The 14,222-nt window shown below is 42.9% G+C and overlaps 1 protein-coding gene across 9 annotated transcripts in view; it reads right to left on the bottom strand.

Moving 5' to 3' along the window:
• The window catches only part of PHKA2 (phosphorylase kinase regulatory subunit alpha 2), an 88,388-nt gene that overhangs the window by 38,222 nt on the left and 35,944 nt on the right, over nt 1-14,222 (bottom strand). For 6 of the 9 annotated variants that reach the window (XR_009006633.1, XM_057538000.1, XM_057538004.1 and 3 more), the window contains exons 5-12: nt 11,931-12,013; nt 11,583-11,669; nt 9,552-9,632; nt 8,331-8,429; nt 6,519-6,665; nt 5,007-5,060; nt 4,283-4,405; nt 554-649 (exon numbers count right to left, since the gene is read on the bottom strand). Coding sequence is in view for 8 of the 9 variants with exons in the window: in XM_057538000.1 (XP_057393983.1) it covers nt 554-649; nt 4,283-4,405; nt 5,007-5,060; nt 6,519-6,665; nt 8,331-8,429; nt 9,552-9,632; nt 11,583-11,669; nt 11,931-12,013 (770 nt within the window). In the remaining variant the exon portion in view is untranslated. Of the gene's footprint in view, nt 1-553; nt 650-4,282; nt 4,406-5,006; nt 5,061-6,518; nt 6,666-8,330; nt 8,430-9,551; nt 9,633-11,545; nt 11,670-11,930; nt 12,014-14,222 lie in introns of those variants that run through there. The other 3 variants (XM_057538005.1, XM_057538006.1, XM_057538007.1) reach the window with 2 other exon arrangements.

Raw genomic sequence — 14,222 nt, forward strand, 5'->3', positions numbered from 1 at the left:
TTAAAGATTACTGATCACACGTCACCATAACAAATACAGTAATAATGAAAAAGTTTGAAACGTTGTAAGAATTACCAAAATGTGACAGAGACACGAAGTGAGCAAATGCTATTGGAAGAACTCAATTAAGGGTTGCCACAAACTTCAATTTGTTTAAAAAAAAAAACGCAGTTATCCGCGAAGTTGCAGTAAAGCGAGGTATGCCTATACATCTCTCCCCCTCTCCCAGGGAGATTCTGTCTGGTTTCTTCTTCCGTGGAAATGTGTGAGAACATGGTGCCTAACAGTGTTTTGTGCTTTTTAGGGCCTGTGTGGTCTTGGGCTCAGAGAAGGACAGGTATCCTCTGAAGGTCCTCAACTAACGCCTCCCTTGGGCACCAGCCAGGTCAAGCATGGCTCCAAAGCCGTAACTCCTGTGATAAACAGGAACACTACTGAAGGCTTTAGAAACCACTTCTCCTGGAGAAAAAGTATTAGGTCTGAAGGGGGAATGAAAAATACCAAAAGGTCAAGCACCATCTCACTTTGTACTAGATAAGCAGCACCTGGTTACCTTGTTAGGCGGGATGGCGTAGAGCTCAGGCACCAGGTGGATCCCGTTCTTGCCTCTGATTAATATTCCCTCCAGGGCCTCTCGGTATTCTTGGACCTGGAAAATAGCCCCATCCCCCACGGTAGGAAACAGCAGTGCAACACAGAAAAACCGCTCTCTTGGCAACAAACAGATCAGAAGTAGGACACAAGGCTAAGAAATGCACAAATACCTTCAGCTCAAGGGTTGCAGGAGGAACCTGGACTCTGGCTGACAGCAAATGTTAGGAGGCGCTAAATGCGACTGGCCTTTTATGTGTTGTCTTTAATTCGTGATTTAAATACTTCACTCTTAACTTCTCACATATTTAAATTTTGTCTTACCAGCTAGACTATAAGCTTTATGGAGTGGAGGCCAGATCTTAAGCAGTGCATCCCATTTCCACCTGCTGGTAGTTTTCCACTGAAGAAGCCCTTGTTCAAACATTTATTGCTCACAAAATATTTGCTGAACGAATAAGATGTGAAGAAAAGTGTAGGTTCTATGATCCATGTACCCCAATTTTTAGGACGTGCTACTCAGTAAAAGCTGTTGATGTAAACATTTCTATTAAATTAAAAAGGCAGTGATAAAAACCTATACATTAAAAGGGAAATGGAGAGAAAAAAACCCTTAACAGCCACCCAGCTATCTGACACATTTCATCTTTGGAGAGCCCAGTCAAATGCCTTCCAGATGTCATTTTCTTTTCGTTTGAAATTTATGGACAGCAAAGCACGACAGGGTGCATCACTTTAAAATGTGACTGGGCAGCAAGTGGAAGAGGCAGCACAGGGGGCTAAGAGAAGTAAATTCTGTGAGACCTACAAAATAAGGTACTAAACAGGCTTTTCTGTCTCCTTAGCTTTTTTTTGCTGTTGTTGTTTCTGATAATTGTCAAGCTTGTTCATAATTGAAATTCCAACTCAATCTTTTTGAGATCTTTCAGTCTTGGGATAAAAAGACAGAAAACATAAGAACCGAGATAATCACTAAAGCATAAGAGTGAGAATCAACAAAGGGGGAACATTAATATTTGAAGTTTACTGCCGCTTCTGAAACACCTCTGCATTCCTCAATAGAGGCAGCTTTCAAAAACTAAAACAAATCTTAGATTGCATATCCTACCCCAGAACATGTGATCTGAACAATTAAAAAAACAGCCAAGTGTTTGAGTTTGTCAGTCCCATAAACTTCATGAGGACAGGTCTGTTCTGCTCACCAAAGTATGCACGGCAGCAAATGCTAAAGAATCTGTCTTGAACAAATGAATGCTGCATTAACAAATATTCACTGAGTACTTACTATGTACTAGGCATGGGGCATACACCAGTGAACTGGATAGAGACCACCTCTACCAGGGTCCATTGACAACTAAGTGGGAAATACAGTTACAGGTGCCAAGCTGTGATAAGAACCGTGGGGCATATAGAAGGGGCACCTGACCCAGCTTTTAGGCTTTCTGAAAGGAGACACTTAAAACGAATCACGTGAAGTAGGGAGGGGAAGTGGGGGGTTGAAAGCATATCCTGGGCATTTGAGAGGAGGGGAGAGACAGCATGGCCTGCTCAAAGGACTGAAAAAGTTTCCATGTGCTTGGATTACAGAACTCAAGAAAGGAAATAAGTAACAAGAAATTGGGGGTACCCTGGTGAAAACGAGGGCCAGATCTTACGGGATCCTACAAAACATGTGAAGAGCTTGTACCTCATCCCAAAAGCAGTCAGGAAGCCATTCAAAGCTTTTAAGCAAAGCAGTAGCATAATCTCTTAATAAGATCTCTCTGGCAATGGTGTGGAGAAACAGCAGGAAGCGAGGCTGGGAGACCAGTTAGAAGGCTGATACATTAATTAAGACATTAGCTAAGAGTACCCTTAAAGACGGCAAAATCACGGCTGGTCTGAAAAGAACAGCAGCAACAACAAAACCTGTACGTCCGTGGAAGACTGTTTGGTGGCCCCCGATGAACCCCGCCTCCTAGTCCTCCAGCCTTTATGTAGTGCCCTCCCCTTGAATGACTTAGGATAAAAGGCCCTCAGATGTAACACATTGGGTTAGGCTAATCAACAGAGAATTTCCTGTCACCTGTTTTATCCTAAGCCGAAATTTGGTCCTCTCCTTGTGTCCTCAGATTAAAAAAATGACCCTGGCATCTACCCTTGTCAAGGTTCTACATGGTCAGGATATTATAGAAACCATACTTAACTTTTCCCAGCCTGTGTCCCTTCCATATTTAATATCTAATTGTTTCAGCCAAACTGATAATGATCAAGACACTCCAATATGGAAAAGGGTAAGACACTTGATCCCTGGCTTATCCTAGATAAAATCCCTAAAAATAAAAGCCTAAGTTTTAACAATGTCTGGCATTCTATGTGCCCCCTCAGGCTACATCTTTGTCTATGGTTTACCAATCTTGGGCCTATGAATGCCTTGACAGCTGGCACATAGGTGGTATTTGTTTATTGGGATCAAAATGTTAACTTGAAACTGGGAACAAATGAATATTTTCAAATGAGTGCTAAACAGTTTCATTCCACAAGCCCTAGTTGGGTCTATGCCCCTTATCGGCAGGAAGTATCCAGAGTGGTAATCGCCCTTCTTCCCTTAAGATGAAGGAATGATCAAAAGATAGGGGGGACTGAAACCAAGGGTAATCATTAGTCAAATCCATTTTACCTGTAACCTGCCTTCACTAATAAAAGTCCTTTTATTACCTGCAAGTCCTCCAATCAGCACTTAGCCTGAATAATAAGATGTTTGCCCGAGTTGTTGTCTAGGAACTTGGAGTCAGCTGTGTCTGGTTCCAACTGATCTGGTTAAGACTGGTTAGGACCACTGACCCTCCAGTTGGGCATGCCCAAGTGTCCGCTGACCTTGTGGCATCAGAGGGCTGAAAACTCCACCCTCAGAGCATGCTAAGCACCTCCATTTTGGAACATGCAGAGCCCTGTAGCCTAGTTACACTTGGGCAGAATGACAATTACTGCACCTTTTTCCAATCACCTTTCCCCAGCCTCAGACCGCCCTGCTGCTTTATTCTTTATCCCATAAATACACCGAGCCCCTTGCCTTCGCTCAGGTAGACCTGAGACTTTCTCCTTGCATGGCTGCCTTGCGAATAAACCCTCTTTTTGCCGCAAACCTCGGCATCTCGGCGTTTTGGCTTGCTTGTTGCACTCTGGCAAAACAAACCTGGCTTGGCAACAATAGCCCTTAAACAACAGAATGCAACAGACGTTGACACTTTGCCAGTTCCAGGCCTAAACCTTAAGAAAGCTTGGCAGCTTCTGCGTTTGCATTCTGGGAGAAGATGACCACCATGTAAAAAGCTTAACTGTCCAGAGACTGCAATACTGTAAGAAGCTCAAGCTAGCTACGTGGAGAACTAAGGTCTGGGCCAACAAGCTGCCAACCATGTGAGGGAGGCCATCTCGGATGTAGATCCTCCAGCCCCACTGAACCATCCCAGGTGACACTAGGTAAAGCAGAGAAAACCTGTCCCAGCTGAGCCTTGCCCAAATTGGAGAATAATAAGCAAACAAAATAGTTATTGTTTTAATTCACTACGTTTTAGGAAAGTTTGTTCAGCAGTGACAGATAACTGACACAGTGCCCTGAATTCTTGCATAACCCTATGTTCTAATAATAATCAGCACACCAGTGGAATGAAAATGCTGATTACCAACACAACACCCAGCATTTTCTCACCTGAACGGCATCACCGTTGAAGACCCCATCTATTATGAAATAAGTCCAGAACACAGGCCATTCACATTCAATGTTTTCAAAGAGCTTGAGTTCAGCAGGGTCATAATGCAATCGGTTTGGGTCCTGGAACCAAACAGGTAAACCCTCTAAAAGGTAATGTCAGATTACATACATAATACCACTATACCTCACTGGGTGTCCCTTGCTTTCTGATTCAATGAGCTTTGAGGCTGGCATGATTAGGATTCTGCTATAATGGGGAGATGCTATTTTTGGCAGTTTTCCATGGTAAAATTTCAGAAAAGTAAATCAAATGTACACAACACTCCTGGGTAGTTTATTATTTTAAGCTTACTATATCTCTGTAACAAATAAATAGCAATTTGCCTCTCACAGTGCTGGGCAGACTATCTGTTTTATTGATATCATTCTATCAGTCACTATGGCAAAGGAACCCAAGGAGGCCACAGGTAGCCTTTCAAAAAAAGTGTGAGCCACAGAACTGTTTGTCCTTGTCTACAAGCTGGTTTTAAACCACCAGCTTGCTGTCCTCCAGATGATCTTACTATTCTATTGCCTAACTCCAGCTTGCTGACTCCAAAATTAAGACTTCCTTCCAATATTCCAACATGTAAGTTTTATAATCAACAGAGGGAGACCACCACAGTGGCAACTTAGATATGAAGCAGTTAAGGAATCAGAAGAAACAATCTTTAAATACAACCTCTCTTGGGGTTTTATAACCATCTCGAAGGAAGCGACAGCATCCATAACGCCCCTAAGAAGATAAAGAAAAAAGATGCATTTGATGAAACAGAAGAATTTCTTTGCCTCTTTGATTCAAGTCAGCCCTTCACCCCCTTTCCCATGAATCTTTTAGTAACAAAATGGGTACCAAATGCTCTTTGCTATCAGTACAAAAACTTATTTTTAAGTAATAAAGTAAATTCAGGTTTGATCAGTGCTTGGAAGGGAATGCCAAAACCTTCCATTAGAGTGGCAGTCAGGGCTGAGAGATTAATTACCGATACTTCACTGAATGACCATCCTTTCATTCTGATTTGCTGTATCGTGCAAAGATGCAAAGGGACCCTTACTGCTTGGAGAAGCCACCAAGGCAGATACGTGGATTGATTGGACTGCTTCTACTGGAAAGACTGGAAAGACTGGAAAGCCACAGGACATTCCAGACTCCTCGCGTTAGGCTCTGGATGCAAAGAAGCCTGCACCCGGCGAGAAGTAGGTGAGGGAGGTGGTGGGGCTTCCTGTGGCTTAGGGCCATCGCTGCTGGTTTTCCTGCTGCAGGCTCCAGTGTTCCACTCCAGCTTCTCGGGGGTCAAGAAAGAAGGACAGTGGCAGTGCTCCCTGAATCTGCCTCCCTAATCCCTGGATCGCAGTTTTGGGTGTCCATTGCCCAGTTTCTTAAGTGCGCTCCTAGCGGCCAGCCCTGTAGTGTTCGGGGCATCCTGGGAGGCCCGGTCTTGACCTGCTCCCCTTGAAACACTTCATTCCCTACATTAATTCCCTGCCTACTTCCACAAACTAAAGAGGTTCTGTTTTCTCCACTGGCCCCTAACTGAGACAGTGCCTTCTATTGGGGATATGGTTGGAGACCCTTTACCCCTTTGTTTCCAAAGGCTAAAAGCATTTTTCACCGAATCTAAGTAGGATCATCAACATGCAGATTTCAGTTTAGGAAACTTACATTATTCAATCATTTTACTGATAACTTCAGTTGGCTGGAGTACTGAATAACCTTCTCAGTTTGGTGTAATGTGTCATAGTTCCTGCATTTCACCTCGGAGCAGGGATTTTTTTTAACCTCAATTTAACTTTGGGATCTCCAAGTCCCCAGAAATTGTGTGTAAAGTTTGAGGATATTGGGACATGTACATTTTTTTCTAGCGGGGACTTTACCTTTCAAGAGATTCTTAAAAGAGTCTGTCTGGGATCTCTAAAGGGTTAAGAAGCTCTGCCTTAGAAGTACGGGAGTGATACGAATTGGGGTTTAAAGGTCCAGCTTGAACTGAAGCTCTGCTACTTAGAAAGAGAACCAAGGCATTCATCACTCCAAGACTTATCCAGACTCAGCTTTGGATACCTCAATCGTGAGTCGACTTAGATACTGAGCAATTGACCTCATGGAGAACCAAGGCCTGGGTGAGCTGCTGCACGTCACTGTCTGAAAGGGGCACTTAGCACAGGGCAGAAGGGCACCAGTGTGACCAATGCTTACCTGGAGCTTGGAAATAATTTCATTTTTGGTCACATTCACAAGGTTCACATCTTCCACTGCAAAGGCCGGGAAAGAAATAATGGAAAGAAGCCCAGCATCTATCTCTTTAGATGTCGATGCTCTTGGCAGCATGGAGAACAGAATAGACTGAACGAAAAACAAACAGGTGGCTTTAACCTCGGAAGCACTAATAGTTACATACAGTATCTAGAAACAACGACTTTACCCCAAGGGAACATTTGAATGAGTTTGCCAATTTTTAGTAGAGCTTTTTCCTACCAACATGGCCCCTGCTGGGTGACCTCGCTACCCAGCCAATGCTTCCTGCTCCTTGCAGGAGAAAAGGGGGCTGGGGAGAGCACTAGTATGCCTGGAGCCCATGCTGAGAACTGTTTGTCTCCCTTCCTTTCGTGCCTTTTGTTGACTTCGCTGGGCCTTTAGGACATGCAGGGAAGGGACTAAGGACTACCTTGTCAGTAGGCTAGCGTGTCCTGGCTGTGAAGACAAGAGACAGAGAAGAACACACATATGGGACCAGCCTGGAGAAATGTCTGGCTTCTGTGGAATGTGACCAGTTGGATTGGGTGACTTAAAGGAGTCAAATTCAGAAGACCACACGAACAGGCAAAATGGTTTAGTCAAAACAGAATTAGTTTAGTCCTAGAAAGAATGGGTTACCTAGTGGCACTATAATATGGCCTCAATTATAAGGTGGTTGGATTAGGTACTGTAAACTAGAGGAAGGTGAAATTATAAAGAAAAGTTTGGGAAGGGAAGGGAGCTAACACTGAGATCTAACATGTACAGACATGGGACTAGACCTCTGCAAACATAAGCTTATTAAATCTTCTGTATGAAGAAGGAATTCGAGAACTATGTCCAATTCACACGTGAAGACTCTGAGACACAGAGACTCATGCCTAAGGGCATGCAGCCAGTCTGCAACAGAGCTAGGATTCTAACCCAGGTCCAGCTGGCTACAGAGCTCATGCAATCTCCACTAGGGACTACACATCTATTAAGATGCATACCAGCTTGACTTTATTAAACCACACTCAAAGAAATAGCAAAGAACAGCAAAGAAATAGCAAAGAATAGCAAAGAATAGCAAAGAATAGCAAAGAAATAGCAGACCACCGGAAGTGCTCTGCTTACAGGTTTTTATGTATCTCACTCCCACAGCTCTAGCACAGTACCTGGCATGCAGTAAGCCCTCACTAAATAAGAGTTTGCTGATGTGTCAGCAACTGGTGACCTACTGTCTGCTAAATGGAGTCCCCTAATCTGCATCAAATCACACCTTTCTCTGACTGGTATTTCAGGGAGATTTTACTAACTTGCCATTTCTCCCATATCATCTCTCCTCCACCATCCATTCTGCCCATTCCCACTCCCTCCCCAAGTGAACTACTGCCTGCTAGTCATCCAATTTGGGGACCTCAGAAATAAACCTGAGAGAAAACCACCTACATGCTCAAAAAACATAAAACCGATTTTGCCTCCAACGAAACAAGGTTGCCTTGATTATTGACTCCATATACAACATCATCACTGTGTCTTATGTTTGCACAGTCCTTTCTGGTTTACAAAGTACTCTGACAAACTAAGTTGATTTACTCTGATCCTTATGACCACCTTGTGCAGCAGGAGGAGAAGGTCCCAGTATACCCATTTTACGGATGAGGGAACTGACACTCAAAGAAGCCAAGTACCATCAAGCTAGGAAGGTGAGGATCTGAACTGGAGCCCAAGTCTTCCACTTCATGAGTCTCCTTCCCTACTCTCTGGAACGTGAGAGCCTTGAGCCATTACCTGGCAGTGTTCGACCTCATCAGGCAGAACGTGGATCACGGACTTGCGACCTCCATGGGCTCCAAAAAGGTCCAGTTCGTCAATTGCCTCTAGGGCTGCCTACAAGCACAGGTATGAATTACTTTTTCTTTCTAGTACACATACACTCCCATATCTGGCACCCCTTTTTCATTAAGCAATCTAGCATATATGTTTTCCCAAAGGTGATAAAACAAATCTTTAAAATCCACTAAAGTGTCTTATACTCGTGTTCTATCCTTATTTTCAGTGGATAAGAGCTTTCCTGTGTTTTGCTGCTCACTGCAGGAACAAGAAAGAGAAAATGGAAAACCATTTCCCAAAATGAAATTACTATTCTACCCAAAAATGAAACATTAACAACACAGCATTGGTGTGTAAGGGGTGGAGGGCTAAATTCATGGGCGGCTTTTCTTTCACCTATTTTAGCGGTTGACTTCTAACATTAGCATATTTGGCACTTAAGAATGTTAACTTTTTTTAGTATTAAGTATGTTTTCTGTCAGTTGACCTTAACAGAGCAAATTTATTGTTGCTTTAAAAATTCTAGTTCTGGAGTCTTTACTCTGTCTAAAATTATGCTTCAGTCTTGAGGAAGAGGGGAGGGAGGAGGCGTGCTAAATGTCTAGGGCAAGACATGTCAACTGGTGGCCAGCAGGCTGAATCTGCCCTACAGGCACATTTTGTTTGGCCGGAGGAAGTTTTTAAAATGATTTTGAATTAGAATACCTATAGAGAGAGTTTGCAGCATCCTCAATACCCCCTGATATTTTTCTATCTGGCCGGCTTCACTTGTTTATATTACTCGCCTCACCTGACCCTGTAGACTTTAAAACTTGTGAGTCTTGTCCTACAAAGTGGTCATATTCTTCATTCCCCTTTATGACCCAGAAAAGAAGACTAGACATCATACATCCAGCTTCTTCGACAACAGCAAGAGCTTAGATGCGTGGGTGATAACAATGGATAGTAAGGAGGGAATGCACTTATTTTCAGGTACATGCAGATTTCGGTGTAAGAAACCTACATTTTTTTACCTATAATTTCAGTTGGCTGGGGTACATGTGCCACTTGAATTCCATACTTGCTGCTGACTTTTGAAAAATATGCTAATCAGATCAAATCCAAACCCCTAATGATGAGAACCAAACCAAAGCAGTTAAAGATGCACAGAAGGAAGAACAAACAGGACGAGACTGTCACCTTGGCCATTCCTACAGAGCTTGCATTCAGTTCTGGAATGCCCTGATTGGTCTTATCTCCACGTTCCCACATTCCATAATCCTGTGGGAGAAAAAGGGAAAAAGAGGTATATGAAAAGTGCTATGGAAAAATGTTCATGTCGCTGCAGGCATAAAGAAACATGAATATCTCTTCTCGAAGGCTACTAAATTCATGGCTTTACATATTCGAGCTGTGTTCTCGATTTCAGTTCATTTGACCTCTGGGTAGAGTTTTGGAAGTAAGTACTCAAGTGGAACAAAAATGCATACAAAGACACTCTCAATTTTCTTACTTCTAAAGTTAGTAATTTGTAAGAAACTCTTGACTTGTAGAGACCAGAACATTTTATGTTAAAAGGCTGCCCTTTACTTATCTAATACGTTTGAACTTGTATTAAATTGTAAGATGGAATAAAGAAACTTTAACAAATGGGTTGTAACTAGGTGAAGCCAACCAAACCATTTAAAATAATTTAATACCTATTTTTAACATTACCTCTTGGGAAAAAAATGCTCAGCAACTAACAGGAGCCAAAGTCAAAACTGAGTCTCAGAATACTGAACTTTCCTGGTATTTTGAAACAAATTAATAGGAACTGGCTTAGAACAGCCCGTCCACATAGAGGACTTGACACATGCATACCTAACTTTTATAGTTTATATTTTCACTGAAGAAACCCAAGCACTGGATACCGTTTTGAAATAATGCTATATGCACTACTGAAAGATTGCAACCCAAGAAGAACAGGACCAATGCCAAAATTTTGGCATTTATTATTATAGAGAAAGATGAACATTTTCAAAATGAGAAATTTTAGACTTAGACACACGAGAGTGACTTCAGACTCTTCCCTGCCAAGCAGGCCTTGTTGCCGAGCCCCAGGACCCCTTCCTTTAGTACTCCTCACAGCTGGGCCTTTCCGCTCCAACCCGTCCTCACTCCAACCTTGGAGCCAAGTGACTGACTTATCCTTAAAAACTGCTTTGATCAGCTCATTCCCCAGCATAAGAGTCTAAAATGACGACCTGTTTATTCCCTAGTGGATCACGTTCAAATCTCTCTCTCTGTATGGCCATACCTCTATTATCCAGCCCCACCTCCTGCACGTCCACAAGCTGACTTTACTTTCTGCTATTCTTAAGTACTCAGCTTTCACCCTAAGAATACTCCTTCACTCTGCACCCCTTGTCCCCAAGCTGTTCCCATGCTCACAGCCTGTTCCTGCCTCTGTTATTGTTCCTGCTACTCCCACACCCTTTTCCCTCCCTTCTGCCAATCTAAACCCTACTCATCCACCGAGGTCCAACTAAAGTCCTGCCCTTTCCACAAAGACTTCCCAAGTTTCTTTAGACCAGGGTTTGTCAACCTCGGCACCACTGACATTTGGAGCTTGATCATTCTGTGTGTGTGGAGCTGTCCTGTGCACTGTAGTATGTTCAGCAGAATCCCTGGCCTCCACCCACTGGATGTCAGTAGCACTCTCCCCAGAGTGACAGCCAAAAATGTCTCCAGACATTGCCAAATGTCCCCTGGGAGGGGAAGACTGCCCCTGGCTGAGAATCGCCGCTTTAGACCTGGGGTCAGCAAACTACGGCCCTTGGACCAAAAGAGTTTGCCACCTGTTTTTTGTAAATAAAGTCTATTTGGGACACAGCCACGTTCACGAGTTCACGAGTTGCCTATGGCTGCTTTTGTGGTACAATGGCAGAGTTGAGTAGCAGCAACAGAGACTGCAGAGCTGAAAAAATTTACTCTCTGGCCCTTTACAGAAAAAGTTTGCTGATCCTTGCTTTAATGGCTTTTTTTTTTAAAAAAACCCAAAAAAACAAAAAAACAAACTCTACCCTTTCCTTACTGCTCTTATGGTCAGCTTTACAGTTTAGCTGTTCTCTAGAAGTGTGTCAGGCTCCACTCTCTGTAGCAGACAAAAGCCTGGAGGAACTGAGTTTCTACATATTTGCACCCGCACACACCTGGCCCAGGGCACACATCTGGCTCCAGCTTCTCTACCTGTGGGCTGCCTGGGGTGATCCCCACGGCACCGCAGCTCCTGCCCAGGTGCCGATGGTGTTGCCCTCCATCCTGATTCAGGTTGGCCTGTGGACATTTTAGAGTCTTATTTAAAATAAGCGTGATGGATTCAAACAGAGCATGTGGCACATTCCAAAAACAAAAGCTCCCCAACTGAGCTCCTGGACAGAAATGAGCACTTTGTGTGCAGAGGTGATGTAATCTTATAGCTCTAATCTTGCTAACCTTCTGGTCAGCCCCAAACAGCCTGGCCCTCAAAGAGCTGTATGATTTTTATTCTTTTTGACACTGGGACACCTGAAAAAAAACACTGGGTTTGACACTTACAGCGACTTTATATGCAGCTTCTATGTAAAAAACAAGATTCTGTACGAAGGCCACCTCGTCAAGAGTGAAAATAATACGTAAGCCTAGTAAAGAAAAACAAACAATGGAGTTACGGAATTATGTTGTGAAGAGAGAGCTGCCAATTACAAATTACAAATATTACACTAGGAAATAAATCCTTTTACCCTCATTTTCATTTTTCTTACTAGGGCATCAAAAATTAAGTATGAAGTAAACTGTAACAGTTAATGTCTAATCTCGGAAGGAAGGAAGGAAGGATGCGGGGAGGGAAGGGAGGAAGGAAAGAATGGCTCCACTTTTACGTGTGTGCCTAGAAGTAGAAAGGATTGAAAGAGAAGATGTGGGGCTTTCGGGTATGTGTTGGATTTGTGCAGAGAAGATTCCACAAAGCAAGCATTTTAGCCCAGAGCAACCACTGGCTTATCTTTGAGTGAGCCAAAGGGCGGGTACTTTTCCCCAATGGCAGATGGGGAAAGTAGAGCCCTCAACTACAGGAGATGGCTTTTCACGTTATGGAAAGGCCAGCTCCCAGGATCTGCCCAGGCGGCTACATCAACGTGCTAAAGCAGGCAGTGACCAGGAGAGCTGGTTTTTTGCTTGGGTCCTTGAATGTATAGCTGGTTATGACAAATACATGTTGTTTTTTTTTTTTTTGGTTTTCCTGTTGGATTTTTAAATTTTTATTTTATATTGGAGTATAGTTGATTAACAATGTTGTGTTAGTTTCAGGTGTATAGCAAAGTGATTCAGTTATACATATACACGTATCTATTCTTTTTCAAATTCTTTTCCCATTTAGGTTATTACAGAATATTGAGCAGAGTTCCAACATGTACTTTTATTTTTTTAAATTAATTAATTAATTAATTAATTTATTTATTTATTTATTTATTTTTGGCTCAGCTGGGTCTTTGTTGCTGTGCACAGGCTTTCTCTAGTTGCAGTGAGCGGGGGCTACCCTTTGTTGCGGTGCGCAGGCTTCTCATTGCGGTGGCTTCTCTTGCTGCAGAGCACGGGCTCTAGGCGCATGGGCTCAGTTGCTGTGGCTCGCGGGCTCTAGAGCACAGGCTCAGTAGTTGTGGCGCACGGGCTTAGTTGCTCCGTGGCATGTGGGATCTTCCTGGACCAGGGCTCGAACCCGTATTCCCTGCATTGGCAGGCGGATTCTTAACCACTGCGCCACCAGGGAAGCCCCCAACATGTATTTTTAAAGTATGAATTCTTGAAGCTGGTATGGCTACGGTAAGATATGCACCCTTAACATCACTGGGGGAAGTTTAACTAGTAAACTGCTCTGAAAACAATTTTGCAATAAGTATGAGTAGCCTTTGAATGATATCTAACTAAGGGAAGGAAGCAAATAGAGATGGGGGTCAAAGTTGGTATTGCAACATAGTTATAATAGCAAAAAAAAAAAGAATAAAGGAATAGTTAAAGTAATTATGGAATATCCACTGATAAAGTCACTAAAATTATGTTTATAAACAGCTTGTAATATCAAGGGGGAAATGGTTAAGTTATAATGCTATGTAATAAAAAGACTATATTTATGCATACAGTATGACCTTAAATATGTTTTTAAAATGCATAGAAAAAAAAACTTGGAGGAGACACATTCAAATGAAAATTGGCAGTGAGATTTTTTTTCTATGTATTTCGTTATATTTTCCAAAATATCTACAGTGAGCTCATATTAACTTTCATAACCAAAACATATTTTTTAAAGTGCCTGGTTTATTCACAAAGCCATAACAGTATTATTTACTGACTTCTCCTATTTTTAGAGTTTCACATTTGCAGCCTGAAATAAATGGGAAGCCTCTAACTCAGGAGCGTGAATTTAGGGGACTGGAGATAAGAACTCTGAGACACAGCAGCTAAGTGACCTAACTTGAGGCTATTTGGTGCACAGAGCGGGGCAGCAGCTTGGAGCTCGGGAGGCCTGGTGTCCAGGCCTCCATGAAAGCCAACAGCTTGGGCTTCAACGAGAACAATGCTCACCACCCAGGAGTTTTCTGCCCGCCATGGGTGCTGTGGACTGAAAGACAACTCTGGGCACACTGCTGACTTCTAGAAATTATGTTGTTTGTTTATAATTTGGATAAACGAGGGTGTGTCTAAAGAGGGTGACAGGGTAGTGAGAGGAAGAGTGGAAGGGCTTGCTACTCCTGGAGAAGAAAAAAACTCTAAAACGGAGCATAACACCATCTGCAGATATTTGAACTGTTGAACGTAGATCTGATCTAGGTTGGTCCAATAATTAGGCAACAG

The sequence above is a fragment of the Balaenoptera acutorostrata genome, chromosome X, assembly GCF_949987535.1.
Source record: "Balaenoptera acutorostrata chromosome X, mBalAcu1.1, whole genome shotgun sequence".
Classification (NCBI taxonomy): domain Eukaryota; kingdom Metazoa; phylum Chordata; class Mammalia; order Artiodactyla; family Balaenopteridae; genus Balaenoptera; species Balaenoptera acutorostrata.